The 20,626-nt window shown below is 38.4% G+C and overlaps 1 protein-coding gene across 1 annotated transcript in view; it reads right to left on the minus strand.

Moving 5' to 3' along the window:
* Positions 1 to 3,965: 3,965 nt before the first annotated feature.
* TMEM170B (transmembrane protein 170B) overlaps positions 3,966 to 20,626 on the minus strand; it is an 85,201-nt gene continuing 68,540 nt past the window's right edge. The window contains exon 3 of the mRNA XM_073589980.1: positions 3,966 to 19,183. Within this exon, the coding sequence (XP_073446081.1) occupies positions 19,053 to 19,183 (131 nt within the window). The 3' untranslated portion in view covers positions 3,966 to 19,052. The remainder of the gene's footprint in view (positions 19,184 to 20,626) is intronic.

A 20,626-nucleotide genomic window follows, 5' to 3' on the forward strand; every position in this document is an offset into this window, starting at 1 on the left:
ACTGGTGCACGTTATTCATTCATTAGTTTATGCTTAATTTCATTGAGCTTTTTGTACAGCGTTTTTGCTGTTCTCGTACTTCGGTTATTTTCTTATTTGCACTATTGCACTTTACTTATATATTTTAGTGAGATTCTTATTGATTATAAATTTATTCTTTTATTTTTTGTGCTTAGCTGTCTGGCCCCATTAATCATGCCTTATATTATATTTTTTTGGCTACCTTAACTACATTTATATATTATATATATATATATATATATATATATAATTATGGTGCCTTATTATATATTTGCGGTTCTTTGAGTCTTCTTTTATTATATTTCACATATGTACTGATTATTATGTTATTTTGTGTCATGACTCAATAAGTATTTTTTCATTACTTTATTATTATGTTTGTATTTTTTATTATTCATTTTATAATTTTTTTATTATATTTTTTTGATCCTGTTGATGGCCTTTCCCCCATTTCCGGTGGTTCTCTTTTGCCATTAACATGGATGGTCTGCCATCCAATTTTTCAAGGGGCAGCATACTACTATTTTTATGGTGTTATTATATGTATTAGATACATTTTAATTATTAGTATTGCTTCTTCTTGTTTAATTTCTGTTGTAGTGACCAGTGCTTTGCAGTCATCAGTACGTTATGCCCAGCCCATGCTTCTGGAGACATGCACCCATAAGTTAGGCGGGCTCGCATCGCTTCAGAAAGGCCAAACATATGGACGCAATATGTGATTTAGGTACACTGTGGGGCTCAGAAGAGTGGGGGGAAATTTGGATTTGGACGCGCAGAATTTGCAGAATATCTTTTGGAGGGTTATGGATCCATTTCGCTTTTCAAATCCTTTTAACTACCAGTAACGGGTAAGCCCCCTACATTTTTGTTAACAGATGACAGACCTTAGGGAGGGCGTGCGTTCTTTGTGGATTGAGTTGAAGCTTTCATTGGGAACATTTTACATAATGTTATCTATCTAGCACTTACTTTGGGGTTTCCATCTAAATTTCTGATTGATCTGATGCAGATGAAAATCCTGAGGGATCCAGTCACTATAATGAGGCAGCAGAGTCACTCTGGACTCTGTCTGGCCTCTGTTCAATGGTGTTCTTCTTTTCAGAAGTGCACAAAACTGTGGCCGATGGCACTTTTATGCAATCCTAAAAAGATGGACACCGCCGGATCACTGGTTCTATGGCTTCCACAGTACCTCCATCTGCCTCATTATAGGAGGTCTTCCGCCAGAGGTTCCGTCTGAATCATATATTTCAGAGAATTACATGGAAACCCCAATGTAAGTGATCAGCACAGCACGCAGGCTAAATCTGCACCGAGCCTTATGCAATCTTTGTTAGGCAGAATTAAAAAATCAACAGCCGGTGAAGAATTATTTTTATTTGTTTTTTCGCCTTTCCTCGTGCAGTATAAGCGATTAGGCAACTTTACTCTACAGGTTGGTGCGATTACAGCGATACCAGATTTATATAGGGTTTTTATGTTTGACTGCTGTCACACACTAAAAGACGCTTTTTATTGCGAAAAATAGTTTTTGCATCACAAAATTTTGAGTGCTATTATTTTTCCAAATTGTGGGGCAAAAGAGTAATGTGAATAAGTAGCAAAAGGTTGAGCCAGCTCACCTGTTGTGGCGTGTTGTCAGCACGGACTGCAAGTGGATAACTTGGAATCTTGATGAAGAAAACGGAGAAATAGTCCAGCTGATACAAAAAGGCTGATTTATTGAAAAAATATAAATCGTGGATATCCAGATTGGATGTTAAATAGAGCTAAAAAAAATAGTGGAAGGGAAAAAACGATCTGATCTTTTGGACGATGCGGCATCAAAAAAATATGGCAGGATAAACCTGTATTGTCTTTGCAATATAGTATGCAATTTTATGACATAAAAAAAATTGTTTTGAAATATCTGCCCCTTTTGGAGGAGGATGCAACACTGTCCAAAATATTGGAACCTGGTTGTGCAGTGGTGGCTATACGAGCTAAAACTTTGGGTAATTTTTTATCAGCACCAAATAATATAAGAAAACGCAGTGGGTCCACATGGCTTAGCTGCAAGGGTTTCTTTAAATGTGGTGAGAGCCGATGTAAAATGTGTAAATTTGTTTCCACTACTAAAAATTTCTCCAATTCGAATGCTTCTGAGTATTTTAACATTAATCAATTTCTAAATTGTAACAGCCAGTATGTTGTCTATGTTATTAATTGCTAGTAAAATGTATGTGGGTTGTACCATTAGGAACCTGAAGAAGCATATCTCAGAACATTTGAGGGATATTTACAACATTTCTGATTCTTCTCGTAATATTTCACAGGCTTCCAGACATTTTGGGCAACAACACGAACGTAATACCGCTTCTTTCCAGGTTTTTGCGATCGAAAAAATCTTTCCATCAGCCAGAGGAGGGGTCACTCGAAAATATTTGCGGGTTTGCGAAGCCTTCTGGATGATCCATCTGAATACCTGCCATCCTTTTGGACTTGATCTTCGAAAGGAATTGTTTCATTATTGAACTTTTTATTTAGTTTTTTTCAGTTTTTTGTCTTTGATGATTTTTTATTATTTATATCGATTTGATTAGTTTTCATGTTTTCATTAGCATGTATAACAGGTGTTTTTATCACATGATTTGTTGGGGGAGTGTTTTGATCATTTTGTATGTATAAATTGTCTCCGGTAACTTTATTATGGAGCTCTGACAAAGAACACACCTTGTGTTCGAAATGTGTTGCTGTGCCACCGCTTATGTCTGCGGTATGCTGATTTTAAGCATATTTTTTCAATAAATCAGCCTTTTTGTATCAACTGGACTATTTCTCCGTTTTCTTCAACAGAGTCATGTGACAGTTTCGTTTCTGCGGGACAAGTTCACGTTTTTATTTGTACCATTTTTTGATCACTTTCTGTTTCGATTTTTGGGAGGCAGAATGAACAAAAAACTGCAATTCAGGATTTTTGGGTTTTTTTTTTGGGGGGGGGGTTATGCCATTCCATGTGTGGTAAAATTGAGAAGGCAGTTTTATTCTTCGGGTCAGTACAATTATATGTCTTTTTGATCGCATTTTATTCTACTTTTTGTTCAGCAGTACGATGATAAAGCATTGTTTTTTGTCTTTTTTATTTTTTTATGGTGTTCACTAAAGGGGTTAACTAGTGGTCAGTCTTATAGGTTGGGTCGTTGTGGATGTGGTGATAACAATTATGTGTACTTTTATTGTTCATATATTTTTTTCATACAAATATTTATTTATAGATACAATATCTTGATTTTTAAAAAAATATTTTTACAATTATTTAAAAAGTTTTTTTTACTACGGATTATCATTTTTTGCAGGCTGATCGCTTGTCAGCTCTGCATTGACAGAGAATGTTGCTGATCATGCACTGCACATGATCTAGCAATTTTCCTAGCTCTGGTGACCTGGATGTCATCATGACGACATCAGGTCACCATGGTAACCATCGGGACCCCGCGTCATGCTGCGGGGTCTCTGATCCAAAGGCAGAGGGGCTGTCATCCCCCTGTCGGCTCCCAGAATGTTGCAATCGCGTTCGATTGCAGCATTCAGGGAGTTAAAGTGCTGGGAGCGATTTGTGACCACTCCTGGCACTTAGTGCTGGGTGTCAGCTGTCAGAATCAACTCACACCTGGCAGCGATCGCCGGCACACCACTCGTGTGTGTGGACGTTCGCGATGATGTAATAACCTGTCCCTGGTCAAATAGGTCCAGGGCACAGAGACGAATTATTACATCAGATGTCAGAAAGGGATTAAGGTGCTGTTGCTGCTGTATATCACAGATGTACTAATTCAGTCACACACTGAGTGGTGAATATAAGATGGCTACAACCGTTCACTGTATATCACTTGAATCTTGGATTTCTATTTACAGAGTGAGACACAACTCCCATTTTCAATATACAAGTGTTTCTCACAAAATTAGAATATCATCATAAAGTTAATTTATTTCAGTTCTTCAATACAAAAAGTGAAACTCATATATTATATAGCGTCATTACAGAGTGATTTATTTCAAGTGTTTATTTCTGTTAATGCTGATGATTGAACGCTGAGGAGGCGGCACCCAGAAGAATGGAGGAAATGATTGATGGCTGAGAGACGTCTGTGTCCGGGGAGAAAGACCTGCCCCACGGACAAACTAGAGGTATGAGCCCAGAGCAGGTTTTCTTAAATCTGCCTTGGACAAATAGCTTGCACAAGACTTTGCATTGCAATCACATTTATGCCTGTGACTGCAATTCACTCCCACGGCCTCAATACGCCTCCGTGCGCATCCAGGGGGGAACACACAGCGACCCTTACATGTGACACCGGTCACTGCCTCACAACTGCGTATAATTACTATGAGCACTGTTTCTTGAGACTACAGCAAGTCTGTAAAGGAAGAGTGAAATATTTGCCGGATACAAAGGTAAATGAGGTTAGCTTTGTTACCCAACCTTAATCTGCCAACAGGCCAGTGAATGTTTTGTTACCAGATTAATGGTAACTACATATCTTATTATGAGGAACAGCACTTAACACAATTCACAAGCTAATACTTGAAACAAAACATTTTTTTTATTTTCATTTCGGTCATGATTTTTGTACAGTAATGCGAAAAATAAAAAATCTTATAAAATTAAAAATTAATAATGTACAATATTTACAAATGTATATTTAGTTCTCAATAATTAAGATTATTTACAGTGATTAGTGATCAATTTCTGCAAATTGCTAATTTTTTGTTGTTTCAATGCGTTTAAAAAATGGCAAACGATACAATTAAACATTTGCTATCGTTTTGTCTTTAACACTCCACAGGTTTCATTTGTGTTCTGTTACCATGGAGATACATAGGTCTGCTTTAGAACTGTAGACACATGATGGAAGGACATTTTTATTTGAGAACATATGGAAAATTACTTTTTTCAACTTCATTAGGATAAATAAGAAAGTCAGTTGCAAGAGTAGACATGAGTTTAAAGGGAATCTGTCAGGTTTTTGCTATGTAATCCAAGAGCAGCATGGTGTAGTTGATTGAAGACCTAGATTTCAGTGATATGTCACTTACTTGGCTGTGTGCTGTTGCTTTAATACAACTAGTGTTTTATCAGCAGATTATGACTAAAGGATTAGGTGTCACTTGCCTCCTAGTCAACTGCATGGTGTAACCACGCTCCCACCACTGACAGCGGCTAATCAGTAGTGTGGGCTTGGTTACACTGAACTCAACATCCAGAGAACTGGTAGATCTGCAGCAGTGAAAACAATGTATCACACCCAGTAAAATAAGTGACAAAACACTGGAATCAGAGTCTCTCAGTGGTACTAAATTACAAATTCAGCTTTGCCATCTTGTTAAACTCAACAAGTCTGTATATGTATGAAGATATACTAGTTAAAGCTTCTGGTAATATTTACATTAAGTCTTTTCCACAAAAAGGAAAAATCAAAAGCCATTTTACTTTTATTAATATTGTTTTCCATCTACGAAATGAAAATATACCAATGGAAATTTCAATGGGAACCTGTCATGTTAAAAATGGTACCTGATCTGCAGGCAGGAAGTTATAGGTCAACATGAGATGCTCAGATTGATATACCCTTTTGCGGGATAAGTTTCAGTAAAACTTTCTGAAATCCCTGGTCCAATGGGCGGTCCTATTCAGTTTCTGCCAGTCTTCCTTTTATGACTACATGCAGAGATAGCTGTCAATCATAGAGTAGGACCGCCCACTGGACTCCTGTGAATATAAACACCAGAGAGACAAGGTATACTGAATCTTTTCCAATAAACCTATATATGTGTCATTCTGCCCAGCATCTCCTTCTCTATTCCATAATGCTGCTGGGACACTGCTGTGCAACGTGACTGGTTCCCTTTAATATATAGACTCCATTCCAACATTTTTATTAGCAGTGAAGGTCTGGCACCAGTATCGATTTAATCGCTCTTCTTTAAATCAGTTTTCTTGTAACACAGATTAATATAGACTGGTAATGCAATGAAAAAGTTGTTTTTATTTAAATACAGGTGCTTCTCACAAAATTAGAATATCATCAAAAAGATAATTCATTTCAGTTCTTCAATACAAAAAGTGAAACTCATATATTATATAGAGTCATTACAAACAGAGTGATCTATTTCAAGTGTTTATTTTTGTTAATGTTGATGATTATGATTATGGCTTACAGCCAATGAAAACCCAAAAGTCATTATCTCAGTAACTTAGAATGATTATTATCAAAAAACACCTGCAAAGGCTTCCTAAGCATTTAAAAAGGTCCCTTAGTCTGTTTCAGTAGGTTCCACAATCATGGGGAAGACTGCTGACTTGACAGATGTCCAGAAGGCAGTCATTGACACACTCCACAAGGAAAGTACATTTTGCATTTCATTTGGAAATCAAGCTCCCAGAGTCAGGAGGAAGAGTGGAGAGGCACACAAATCAAGCTGCTTGAGGTTTAGTGTGAAGTTTCCACAATCAGTGATGGTTTGGGGAGCCATGTCATCTGCTGGTGTAGGTCCACTGTGTTTTATCAAGACCAAAGTCAGCGTAGCCGTCTACCAGGAAATTTTAGAGCACTTCACGCTTCCTTCTGCCAACAAGTTTTTTGGAAATGGAAATTTCATTCTCCAGCAGGACTTGGCACCTGTCCACAGTGAAAAATTACCAATACCTGGTTTACAAACAACAGTATCACTGTGCTTGATTGGCCAGCAAACTCGTCTGACCTTAACCCCATAGAGAATAAATATATGAGGTATTGTCAAGAGGACCCAACAATGCAGATGAGCTGAAGGCTGCTATCAAAGCAACCTGGGCTTCCATAACACCTCAGCAGTTCCACAGGCTGATCGCCTCCATGCCACACCACATTGATGCAGTAATTGATGCAAAAGGAGCCCCGACCAAGTATTCAGTGCATTTACTGAACATACATTTCAGTAGGCCGACATTTTGGATTTTAAAATAATTTTTCAAGCTGGTGTTATAAAGTATTCTAACTTAGTGAGGTAATGACTTTTGGGTTATCATTGGCTGTAAGCCATAATCATCAACATTAACAGAAATAAACACTTGAAATAGATCACTCTGTAATGACTCTATGCAATATATGAGTTTCACTTTTTGTATTGAAGAACTGAAATCAATTAACTTTACATAAAGGTTACATATTGAGTATAAGTGCCATAGTAAATGATGCCAACAAAAAAGTAGTAGTACTACTAGCTACAAATGTAAAAGTGAGCTAAAATAACATTTAAAGCAAACATCACTAATAAGTAGACAACCCCCTCAATATTATCAGTGGCATATAATTTGCACAGATGGAGAACGTATATAGCTTGTGCTACTTTTAGCCATTTCCGTCCACAGTTATCGCTTGTCAATGGATTCGAAGACAATAATGCAATACTACCTGGCAGATAGTCAAAAAAATCCTGTCCATGATTTCTGCCAGAGTAAGAAACTCTGCTTTCTAACATAAGGAGCGGAGGAACTTTCCAGAAATGGCACAAAAAATATAGAGAAGTACTGTATATAGTGTACACAAAGCCTCAAACAATTCTCTTATAAAAAGACAAAAGTTACCAAGTGAACATTCAATATTACTAGGATAAATAAAAAGGTGACAGTGTTACTCAATTATCGTTCATATGACCATCACTACGACACAAACAAGCCACAGTCATCACTTAGAAAGTCATATTAACACTACACAGCAGCCAGCGCCACCATAATATCCTCATTTAGTCATAACAACTCACTAGAGACCATGAGGAATATGGTTTGTGCTATACTGGAACCTCTGCATTCTTATTCACACAACACATTGCACATTCAAGAAATTCACAGAAAATATTTGCAAAAACAAAGTCCTGTCTATGGACATTCCCTTTAGATGGCATGCCCTTTTATAATGTTATTAAGGTTATTGAGAATCAAGTAACATCATGCTTATGATAAGGATAACTGAATACATGCAAGGAAACCAAATCATCTGACTATACTGATTCCTGCTGTTTGATGCAGCTTTGGAGCAAATTCAAGCACGCCATGCAGCTAGCAGACATCGGGGGTACCTGTTTTCCCCATCTCCAACTGAAATAGTATCTATACTTTCAAGTAATTTTCCAAAATATGCTGCCCTCTATGTGTACATGAGGAATAACACAATTTCTGGCAAATATATCCTGCATGTTCACCAATTTTCAACTCTGCAGGCTATCTCAAATATGCAATCAACTCATAGCTAGTGGGATAAGACTATCTGCTGTGATTTGTTTCCATAAACAACACACAGAGAGGGATTTCTGCTATTCTTTCCATTTTTAGCACACAAACAACAACATAGAGGAAACTATACAACAGTCGAAAATTGTCTGGATGTGAGTCAAGCTTTGGGGTAAGGTAAAGGACTTGTTAGAAAGCTCAGCATGATCTTCCTGTGTCTCTCTCTGCCTGTTTCCTTACCAAACTCCTCACTCTTCCATCCCTCTCCATAAAATATAATGGACCATGGCACTTGACACCACAGGGAGCTAGAAGTCAACCTCGTATAAGCAAGACAGATTTGAGAAGATTTTTTAAAGAGTAGATAATAAGTTCAGGAGGCAGAGGGAAACAAATAAGTGTTTTTCATATGTGGAGAAGAAAACAGATTTCGCTGAGAAGATACATCACAAAGTTTCTTACATTTTTAAGTTCTATTGAATTATGCAAGATGTGATGAAAGTACAGTTCCCATTTGACTTTTAGTACCACAGCCTATCATGGTAATGTATCAAAATAAACTGATCATGCTGTATTATATAAAAATCCTTCTAAAATAGCTATAGGTGAAGTGCATATGATAATTTATAATTTTAAATATTATGTAAAAATTCTCTAAGCAAGCTCTACAGCTTATTTCAAATCTTGTGGTATTTTAAAAGCTAAAAATACAGCATGCAGCTTGTAATAACATAAATCAGAGAAAACCTGACAGCATGGTGTATTATTAGGAGCATTTTATTAGCCTGTCAATACTGTTTTAAAGTATCCATGCATTAAGCATTCCTATAGTATAGCTAAAAATGATGTTTAATGCACGAGCGCGGGTACCTGGACCTGTCTGAGACAGCTGTCAGTCATTCCAAAGGAGCACTGATATCACACTTTCAATGGTGGGACTGACACGCAGCGTGTGCATAGAGGAGAAAGGGGACTTTGTTCTGTTCTCCTTGCACACTGAGGGATGTGAATCATATACCAATGATACCCAATCAATCAGTCATTGGTATGTATATACCATTGATACCCAATCTAGGGTAACATGTAGGCATGATATCACTGCACTATTGGTATGACTGACAGCAGTCCTACACTAGTCTGGGTACCTAAGCACTTGCATTTACCTTTATTTTAAACATACTAAAGAAGGACCTAGTGATAATACTGAAATGTCTAAATTGTGACAAATCCTGCTGTCAGGTTTTCTTCAAGTGACACTTAAAGAAATACAGAAAGTGCAAACCAAAAAAACTCCCAGCAATTGTTTCCTAAAGAGTGTCCTTTTTATAATTCTAAAATTCTATAATTCTATTTATTGTCTCGTATTACAATTAACACTAAGAAACATAAACTGATTCTCAAAACCTGTGTCTGCAATAAGACAAAATATCGCTTAGCCCTGCTCTCTTCGGCAAGGAGGACGGAGTTCAGGTGGCCACTAACCAGAAATGGAACTGCTCAGAAAAAGAGTAAGTTCTATGCACGATATGTACAGGGATATATAAAGAAGTATCTCATTTTTGCACACCAAAGCAATGACTGGGCCAAAAATCAGGTCACAACGACTAAGGCTTCCGCTGAAACGCGTCAACCAGTTACTGTCTACCCTGATGTAATTTTTTAAATGATTTTCTAATAAAAACAAGGATAGTTTTAAATCAAGGATCCAGCACAATTCTTTTTCTTTTTTTGGATTTATATATGCACTCAGCCGACGGGTGGCTGTGGTTCCTGCTTATATCGATGGTTCAGGTCAGAGGACTTACTGGTGAGCAACATATTCCCTACTGACTTTTAGTTTTTAATTACAGTATGTTATACAAAAAGATTAGATTATGACGTTAAATATAGATTTAGGATTAAAATAAATTTTCGTTTTGGACCAACCCTTTAATGAATTGGTCTTGTAGGGTTTAAAATGGTTATCTCAATTGCCAACATTTTTAGACTTTTCCTACATAGTGTCTCTGAGAACTATAAATGGCTCTTTGTGGTTGTGAAGCCTTCCAGGCTGCTCCTGCTTTTGCAGCTTTTAGTTAAGTACATTCCAAAGAGGTTTTAGAATTTTTTTGCATAGCTAGTATGGATTACTTATTTAACAATATTATTCTTTTTACTATCCAAGTATAGATCTGAATTCTTCTAAATGCGTGTCTTCTGCAAGGAATCAACATGACAATCTCCACATGTTGATTAGGGTAATGCATATTAGCGCACTTTCCCATACGTGCTTCTCATTCAGGCGGATGAGGCACAACAGTGCATTACATAGTTACTAACCCATTAAAATCCTAATGTTTAGGACAGTGAAATGAAGGCCACTACGTTCAGGACCAGGCCCATTTGAACATCTTCCTAACCAGGCACATTTTTTGGGGTGTTTTTGTACTTGCAGCTTAAATAGTTATTTTTTTTTCCTTCTTTTTCGCTCCTCTTTCTGTAACAACTATTTGTATACATTGGATACATTTTTTTTTCCTATGGGAGGATACTGTTAGTAACAACAATTTGGATTAGCAGAGGCTTTTTTACACGCTTTTTATTTAGCACTTTCTAACATTTGAATACCTTTTTTAATCTGATTTCCCCTGTAACTGGTATATTATCCCTAGTTACAGCAGATATGCAGTCTTCAGGCTGCACAGCAGAGCCGATTGGATTTCCTCTACATCTGGTGATCTTATGACAGTTGTGTCCAGAGGAGGAAGCACCGTTATCGCTTCCTATTACCGAATACATTGCGCTTTTTCAGCACTGTGTATACAGCGATAGAGAAGACAGAGAAGGTATTAAACTCGGCTTGGTTGTGTCCAGCAATAGGTTTCCTGCTCCGGCAGCTGCATGATCGCATACAGCCGCTTTACTGTGCAATGACATTTTAGAAAATGGACGGTTTGCAATTAATTACCTTATTTTTTTATCATGCCATTTTGGCATTATTGATTTTTTTATTATTGCTTGACAAGTTTATATGGATTGTAATTGAGAACATATAATTGATGGTTTTTAATATGCATAAAACAAAAAAAATGTACAGCAAGTTTCTTTCTCTACACTGTTAGCTCCTTATCAGGTTATGGAAAATTGATAATTACAAACAGCGTCATATTGGCAAGGATAATAGTACATCAAGGTGCTAGAACTACCTCAGGTAATTACCATAATTCAAAAGGATTTGAAGGGTTGGTTGATAATAGGAAACATGAACTGTAAAAAAAAAAAAAATTAAGAAAAATAGCTATCCTTAAAGCATAACCGTTGTTTTAATCTTTTTTTTTCTCGAAAATGAATAGTTCACAGGAAAATAATAAACTTTGTAATATATATTCTCATAGACATTTGCTTCTTTCTCCTTCTGTATTGATCTTTCATTCTCAAAATTCTAGTTTAAAATTTGTCTTCAGTGAATACTGTTACTCAGGTAGGAGACGACAGTTGGTGCACATAAAGTTCTATGCAGTAAAATGTCTATCTCACTCTAGCTCCTCTCCCCTATCCATAGAATTTTTCAAGCACCAACTGTCATCTATTATCTCAGAAATGAGAAATTCTGCATTCACTGAAGACCGATTTTACCCATGAATTGACAGTGCAAGATCAATCCAGGAAGAAAGTTTCTAAGATTAAATATATTACAAAGTTTCTTATTTTAACATGTACTAGTGATTTAAAAAAATAATAATTGAAAATGACCGTTACTTTTTAAAGAGTAAGGCTAAGTGCACACGTAGCAGAAGATTTCTGCTTAAAAACAGGACTCCCTTCCCAGAAACCGCAAGTTTTTTTCTGCGCGTTTTTGCCGCGTATTTTTGCGCGTTTTTTGTGCGTTTTCCCAATGCATTGAACTAATCAGAAACGGGGAAAAAAACACGAAATTAATGAGCAAGCTGCGTTTTTTACCGCGATGCGGTTTTTTCGAGGTAAAAAGCGCATCAATGTGCACAAAAAGTGCAAAATGCATAGAAATGAATGGGAAGCTTCTTTTTCGCGGTTTTCCTGCGGATTTTTTGGCAAATCCGCGGGAAAAACGGCGAAAAAAACGCTGTGTGTGAACACAGCTTAACGGTTTTAATTTGTATTTTATAACTCAAAATACAAAATAAGAAACTTTGTAATACAGTGTGTAAAGAAAGTATTCAGACCCCTTTAAATTTTTCACTCTTTGTTTCATTGCAGTCATTTGGTTAATTCAAAAAAGTTCATTTTTTTCTCATTAATGTACACTCTGCACCCCATCTTAACTGAAAAAAACAGAAAAGTAAACATTTTTGCAAATTTATTAAAAAAGAAAAACTGAAATATCACATGGTCATAAGTATTCAGACCCTTTGCTCAGTATTGAATAGAAGCAACCTTTTGAGCTAGTGCAGCCATGGGTCTTCTTAAGAATGATATAACAAGTTTTTCACACCTGGATTCGGGGATCCTCTGCCATTCTTCCTTGCAGATCCTCTCCAGTTCCATCAGGTTGGATGGTGAACGTTGGTGGACAGGCATTTTTAGATCTCTCCAAAGATGCTCAATTGGGTTTGGGTTAGGGTTCTGGCTGGGCCAGTCAAGAATGTTATTCTAGCTGTGTGCTTAGGGTCATTGTCTTGTTGGAAGGTGAACCTTCGGCCAAGTCTGAGGTCCAGAGCAATCTGGAAGAGGTATTCATCCAGGATATCTCTGTACTTGGCCGCATTCATGTTTCCTTCAATTGCAATCAGTGATGCTGTCCCTGCAGCTGAAAAACACCCCCATAGCATGATGCTGCCACCACCATGTTTCACTGTTGGGATTGTATTGGGCAGGTGATGAGCAGTGCCTGGTTTTCTCCACACATACCGCTTAGAATTATCAACAAAAAGTTCAACCTTCGTCTGGGAGTCCTTCATGTGCTTTTTTTTTTTTTAGCAAACTCTATACGGGCTTTCATATGTCTTGCACTGAGCAGAAGCTTCCGTCGGGCCACTCTGCCATAAAGGCCCAACTGGTGGAGGGCTGCAATGATAGTTGACTTTATGGAACTTTCTCCCATCTCCCTACTGCATCTGTGGAGCTCAGCCACAGTGAGCTTGGGGTTCTTCTTTACCTCTCTCACCAAGGTTCTTCTCCCACGATTGATCAGTTTGGCTGGACGGCCAGGTCTAGGAAGACTTCTGGTGGTCACAAACTGTGCTCTTAGGAACCTCGAGTACTGCAGAAATTCTTTTTGTAACCTTGGCCAGATCTGTGCCTTGCCAGAATTTTGACGCTCCTTGGCTAGCCCTTTGACCTCATGATTCTCATTTGGTCTGACAAGCACTGTGAGCTGTGAGGTCTTATATAAGCAGGTGTGTGCCTTTACAAATCAAGTCCTATCAGTTTAATTAAACACAGCTGAACTCCAATGAAGGAGTAGAACCATCTCAAGGAGGATCACAAGGAAATGGACAGCATGTGACTTAAATATGAGTGTCTGACCAAAGGGTCTGAATACTTATGACCACTTCTGTTTTTTTCAGTCAAGATGGGGCACAGAGTGTACATTAATGAGAAAAAAATTATATTATATTCGGTTATTCTGTGTCTAGCTGCTCCCTCCTCCAGTCTACATATCATGTCATCAGCACCAACTGCCCTCTCCTATCTCAGTAATGGGAAAGTCTGTCTTCACTGAATACCGATTTTATCTCCGAACTGAGCATTTCGATAATGACTGATTAATTCTGGCAGAGAAAGAAGCAAATTTCTCTGCTAAGATATATTACAATGTTGCTTATTTTCATGTTTGCTATTGATTTATGAAATAAAAATTAAAATGATGGTTACGCTTTGAGCAATGTCATTTGCCATCTCCTTTAGACATTTTCTTTGTGATCAATTTGGTTCACATGTTTTGTACCCAACATGTGAATTTGCATGGATCACAAATGACCTTACATGTGACAACCTAGTGCTCCAAAAGCTCCCTCTCTCACCTCTCTCCATAAGAATGTACACACAGACAAACGACAAAAGATTTCACTAGATTATACTAACCATATTTTTGGATGGTAAGAAGACCCTTTAACAAGAAAAACTCTTGCTAAAAAGTGTGTGCATCTTATAGTCTGGAAGCAGCTTCCTGTGATAGAGGAGAGCGCTGACACTATGTCCTTCCTGATCACAGAGAGAGCTGCTGTCTCTCCTCCTGTCTGACACTGATCTATGTGATCAAAGGAGCAGAGGAAGCTGCAAAGACTGAGGGAAGGCTGCACAACCTGAGTAGCTGAAGGACCTTCCACCTGATTAATTCAAGGACCTTTCAGTTCCTTAAGTTAGGCCTCTTTCACACTTCATTTTTTTGCATCAGTTCAAATCCGCCAAAAAGTTAGACAAGCGGATCCGTTCTGAACTGATGTGAACGGATGGCACAGAATTCGTTTTTAGACGGATCCTGAAAATGAGGAAATTTAAAGGAACCGCTGGCGAGAGAGAGAGAGAAAGAGAGAATTTTGTTTTTTTGTCCGGCAACCAGAAAGAATTTCGGGTTAAATGAGTGTCTGGAGGATCCGCCAGAGAAAGAAACCTTGCAAGCTCCGTTTTGAAATCTTTGAGGATGGTGACGGACAGCAACTTTTGGCGGATCCTCAAAAAAATGGAAGTCAATGGGGGAAAAAAACGGATCGTCAAAAGAAAATTCAGGATCCGTTTTTTTCAAAACCTGGCGGATTGTGACTGATTGTAAAAAACTGAAGTGTGAAAGAGGCCTTAGTGGGGTGGAAGGTTCTTCAAGCTCAGCTTGTGCAGCCTCCGCTAAGGTCCTGATCAGGAACTGTAAGGTGTGGGATGAACATGCATTTGGAATTTTTTTTGAGTCTCCGGAAGGGTTGTACTTTGGTTGCTTCACTAAGATAAGGAGAGCTTATAGATGTAGATGTTGAGCGAATAGACTACCACTCATACTACAGTCCAGGCAGAATTACTGTCATTACTGGGTTAGATTAGCTCTGGGAGAACCTGCTGTCACTGCAAAAATAATATCAGCCTGTTGAAAACCATGGAGGGGTGAAGGGTGCTGAGATTAAATCCTGGCAAGGCTATATCTGGGTCCATGTCGGTTGGATTGTGACATAAGCCAGTTCTGTGGAAACGAGGAAGCTGTAGTGCAGGCCTGGTTGCCATGAAGTCTGAGGTATTACTTTTGTAATGTATAATATGTCTGTGTGAATGTGTCTGTAGCAGAACTGTGTGTGTTTATACGTACATACGTAGCAGAGCTGGGTGGGTGTGTCTACATGTGCATGTAGCAGAGCTGTGTGTGTCTATAAGTGCATATGTGGTAGAGCTGTGTGTATATATATATATACAGTATATGTGCATGTGTAGCAGAGCTATGTACTCATATGTGCATGTAGCAGAGCTGTGTGTATGTATATGTGCATGTAGCAGAGCTGTGTGTCTATATGTGCATGTAGCAACGCTGTGTGTATGTATATGTGCATATACAGCAGAGCTGTGTGTGTGTAATACACACTGCAGAGATACACTAACAATAGATTTATTACCTATCTATTCTACCCTACTACATTAAAATTAGTGATTACCCTTCCTCTTTACACCACCAGGGGTTTTAATTAATTGGAAAAAATGTTCTTCCTACTCTCTGCTGTCTAAGCCTGGGGTGCGTCTAATGGAAATGTGAGTCTCATAGTTTGAAAAATATGGTCTGTTATTTTACTAAATAACTATATTTAAAATACATTTTGTTTTTAGAAACTGTCAGCAAGGAGTTTAGCTGATTCCCTACACTTCAGTGCGACAGAGAGCTGCTACATTAGTTTACTATATGGGGGCTAAATTAATAACTACATCAGATATCAAACCAAGCAAGATCAAGGAAAGAATGGTGAAAGATTTCCGTCCTAAGGCCTAGAGAATCACTCTGGTCTACTGTATAATAAGAAGAATTATAAGTCAGGATCAGTAGATGTCATGCAATGCAGAAAACGTTACATCATATGTCAACAGTGAATCCACGTTTATATGTGAACATACACTTTACAACAATATGTAATGTACCCCTTTTATATTCAGATCATCTTATTATTTTGGATTACGGTAAATATTTAAATATTAGAAGTATTGGCATAGAAAACAGACATTTTTTTAACAAGCATTTAGAGTACCTCAGAGAGGATATATAGTAAGAGCGGCAAATATCATTGTGATATATTAATAGTGCACAATGCTCATCAGCAGTTTTTCCGTATGTTCCTAATTCATTAGCTGCATCTATATTATTGCTCCTGGTAGAGGCATAGCTGGAGATATCATCTCACCAAAAGAAAATGAATGTCAAACCAATGGTTGTTTTCAGCTTTTTATACCAATAAATGAACGTAAAGATAGTATAAAACATAGTTATATTTTATGGACCAAAGCCTTGATTCTACTGTTCTTATTTACCATATATTGTTGCTTGCTAAGAACAGAACAAACTGAAAGTTTGCTGTTGATAAGTAGATGTCAAAGAGCCATATGTTTCACGCAGGTTTTATTTTTGATGAGGCTCAGCTCTGCTACATCTACATTATATATAACATTCAGATGATGCAGGATAAGGGTTAATAGTAACTGCGCTATTATGGCTCTGTATATGTTCACTTACTGTAATCAGTGCATATAACAAGCTACAACTGTAGAAAATGACTTGGGTCACGTTCACACGTCCAGAATTTGGTGTTATTTTTACCTCAGTATTTGTAGGGCAAAACCAGAAGTGGGTGATAAATACAGAAGTGGCGATGTGTTTCTATTACACGTTCCCTCTGATTGTTCCACTCCTGATTTTGGCTTACAAATACTTAGGTAAAATATTGACCAAATACTAAGCGTGTGAACGTGGCCTTAGACCACTCATCCAAAACTCATACACTAATCTACTGTGGCTAAGCAAAAACGAACAAAATCAAAGTTCTTAGCATACTGCTCAGACTGTATGAAGCCACATCACCTCTTAGGGGGTCCTTAAGCTTAAAGGTTCAGCAACCAGTGTTAAAGTGATACCGCATCAATAGAGGGAGTGACCCAAATGCCTCACAGCACCCATACTGCAAAGCAAAATCCCCCATGGCTTCCGGTCACACCATACCACAGATACAGCACCACAGTAATGGCCGCCACATAGCACCAACACCTAGTGAAAGGAGCTGTGAGGTAGCCATTGATGTTGTTCCTGTGGGGTGTCATGACCTGCAGCTGTAGGATCTTTCCTTGCAGCTGCAGGTGCTGTAGGGCGCCTGAGTCGTTCCCCCTGCTGTTCGCCACACCTTTAAGGTTATGGAAGTGGTTCACCATGGCATGACACCGAGCTTCATACTGTTTGCTCAGAATGTTAAGGTCTAGATGTGTGGTTCACGTCTTTTCTTCTACAGTTGTGGTACACTGCATATAATATGGCACCCTCAGAAGTGTATGGGCCAATACTGTACCGCCATATGCCTTCAATCTCAAGGAGAGTTCTTTCCCTGTAGCTCATACAGAATCCAATAGAAAATTGTGCCATGGTTCACCAGATTATGTTATGGAGAAATTCTCTTTAGAAACATTTCTTCTAGATAAGAATGCCTTTGTATTTTGGGGGACATAACGTGACTGCATCTTTGCAGTGCAGAAACCAGGGGGGACTCTGTGCTTCTATACAGGCACCACCATGTGCATTACACCACAGAATGCACCAACATCCAGCAGTGATGCTCCTATCATGTCTGCCGATAACCGTGCCTAGACTGCTCAGTTCACAATTCTCACATTGTGAACTATACACTACATATGTCTGGAGAACGCCAGTTCATAAAGCTCCATGTTGGGAAGGTACTTTTTTCCTTTTTTTGTAGTAACCTACACTTATTTACAGTGGAGTGGCATACACATGTATAAAGCAAGGTATACATTTTATTAAAAATACGCCTATACATTGGCTTATGTTCAGCATTGCATCATGATATACATTGGGAAATCTTCCAGACACACATCTTGGGCGGAGAGTGAACAGAGCCTTAGATGGGAGTACTCACCGGCCAAAATAAATACCTTATTAGACCATTGTAGCCAAAGCTATGAAACACTTGTACTTACTGGCCAGTAGACAAGTTTCAAGGTTTGTAACGAAATGTGAAACACTCCTAAGTATATACATCATCAATATTCAGCATGTCATCAGCTAAAACTAAAATCATAAAAAAATAACACAAACAATTTGGCACATATAAACTTTCTACCATTGCCTTTTTATCCACAGCAGTGGTACAGTGATCTGGGGTCAGCAATATCAGTGTCCGCCACCTTGGAAGACCCTCCTGTATGGAGTATTTGATTATCAAATTACCCCCTATAAAAATTCTGTTACTTTTTGGTATGCTGATCCAAAATCTCATCTGGTATGGTATAATGAAATCGTTAGAACAACACTGTACACCACTGCCATGTTGACATCACTAGAGGACTAGATGACCAGACCAGGCGCTCCTTCCTACCGTGCTGTAGGAAATGTACTGCTCCTTGCCTGTGACTGAGGCACGTGAGGTGCTAGACAATTTATTAGTGCAACAGCTTAGCAATCGGAAGCCACTTCTTCTGAAGAGATCATCTTCCCTTGAAATGTGATGTTTCGCTGAGGGTCACTATGGGTAGTGGTCCGCACTACAACGTTATGTATTTAAGAAAATATGTGCATTTACTTTCCTTCTGAACAGATCCACTAGGAGCAATTCCGTCATGTATTTCCACTCAGAATGTCTCATAGCGTGGCAAGGACACGTGAAAAAGAAATGATTATAGTCAACACTGTTTGCCCAGCTCCAAACACCAAGGCTTCTAGAGGTGCCATGTTCTTTCCTGCAACTTGATAAATGCCCGCAACTGCTGCACCTGTAAAAAGATGAAGATTACATGTTAACAAAAAACCAGACGGCGAAACGTTATCTCCCTCACTGGTCAAAAGAGACGATTATGGCCACGTGCACATGTTGACTATTTGGGGAGTTTTTACCTCAGTATTTATAATCCAACACCAGGAGTGAGTAAAAAATACAGAAGTGGTGATGTGTTTCTATAATTTTCCTGATTGTTCCACTCCTGGCTTTTGCTTACAAATACTGAGGTAAAAACCTCACCAAATACTCAACATGTTCACATGGCCTAAGAGGACTGCTGTATGTAGACCACTTTACATAAGGGTTTGCCTCCACTAACTTTACTACAAAGTCTAACTGTTGCACTAGTTTAACACGTTAGCACAAAATGAAGTACGGCCCATGACAAACGTCAAGCTCTGATAGTGGTATTTAAAGAGAGTGGTACATGGTGTGCGCACATACCTCAGCCCCATAATATGACTGAGGGGTACTAATGGGTTACCATGGCAGCCAGAGGCCTACTGAAGGCCCCAGTCACTGCCATCTTGGTGCTCTTTGATGCAACTCCTTGATACTCCAGCCACAGGCCGCGCTTCATAGGAGTCAGTGATTTTTACTTAATACTGCAATACTGTGATGTTTCAGTATATACTGTAAGTGCAATAAAAATTACCAAAACCTCCTATGCATCTCATATTGGTATCACTAAAAAAAGTCTTGCTAGTCTCACAAGTCCCCTTGTGAGACTAATGTTATTTAAGAAGAGAAAAAGTTAAGTGGTATTAGAATAATATAAAAATAAAAAAACAAACTCACAGAATTAATATCAAAAATGGTTTGTTAAAATAAAAAAAATGCAAAAACGACAGGTTATCGATGTGATCATAACGACCCCTTACTATAAAACTTTATCACTTTTCATCCTGTACAGTGAACGCAGGTAAAAAATATGAAATACTAGGTGATGACTGTTATTTTATTAATCTTGGCTGTAAGAAAAATAAATAAAAAGTAATAAAAAATTATGTATTCCAAATTGGTATAATTAAAACTATAGCTCAATATTCAAGCTTTCATACAGTTCAGTAAACAGAAAACTGGAAAAATTAAGGCTCATAAAATATTATGACTAGTGTTGAGCGATTCCATCCGATACCGTGAAGTATCAGATCGGATTGGATCGGACCGATACCCAAAAAGTATCGGGTATCGCCGATTCCGATACCGGAAGCCCCATTCAAGTCAATGGGACAGAAATATCGGAGTTAAAAAAACCCCCTTTCTCTACTTGCACATCCTGTTCGGGAGGGGGGGGGGGGGAGTGTGGGCGGACACTGTGCGTGTCTGTGTGTGTGGGCGGGGTCTGTGCGGACTGCCGGGGGTCTGTGCGGACTGCCGGGGGTCTGTGCGGGCCTGCCGGGGGTTGTGTCTGTGTGCAGGCATCGTCCAATGGGAC

This window comes from Dendrobates tinctorius, unplaced genomic scaffold, assembly GCF_039654945.1.
Source record: "Dendrobates tinctorius isolate UK_male_01 unplaced genomic scaffold, ASM3965494v1 ptg000115l, whole genome shotgun sequence".
Lineage (NCBI taxonomy): Eukaryota > Metazoa > Chordata > Amphibia > Anura > Dendrobatidae > Dendrobates > Dendrobates tinctorius.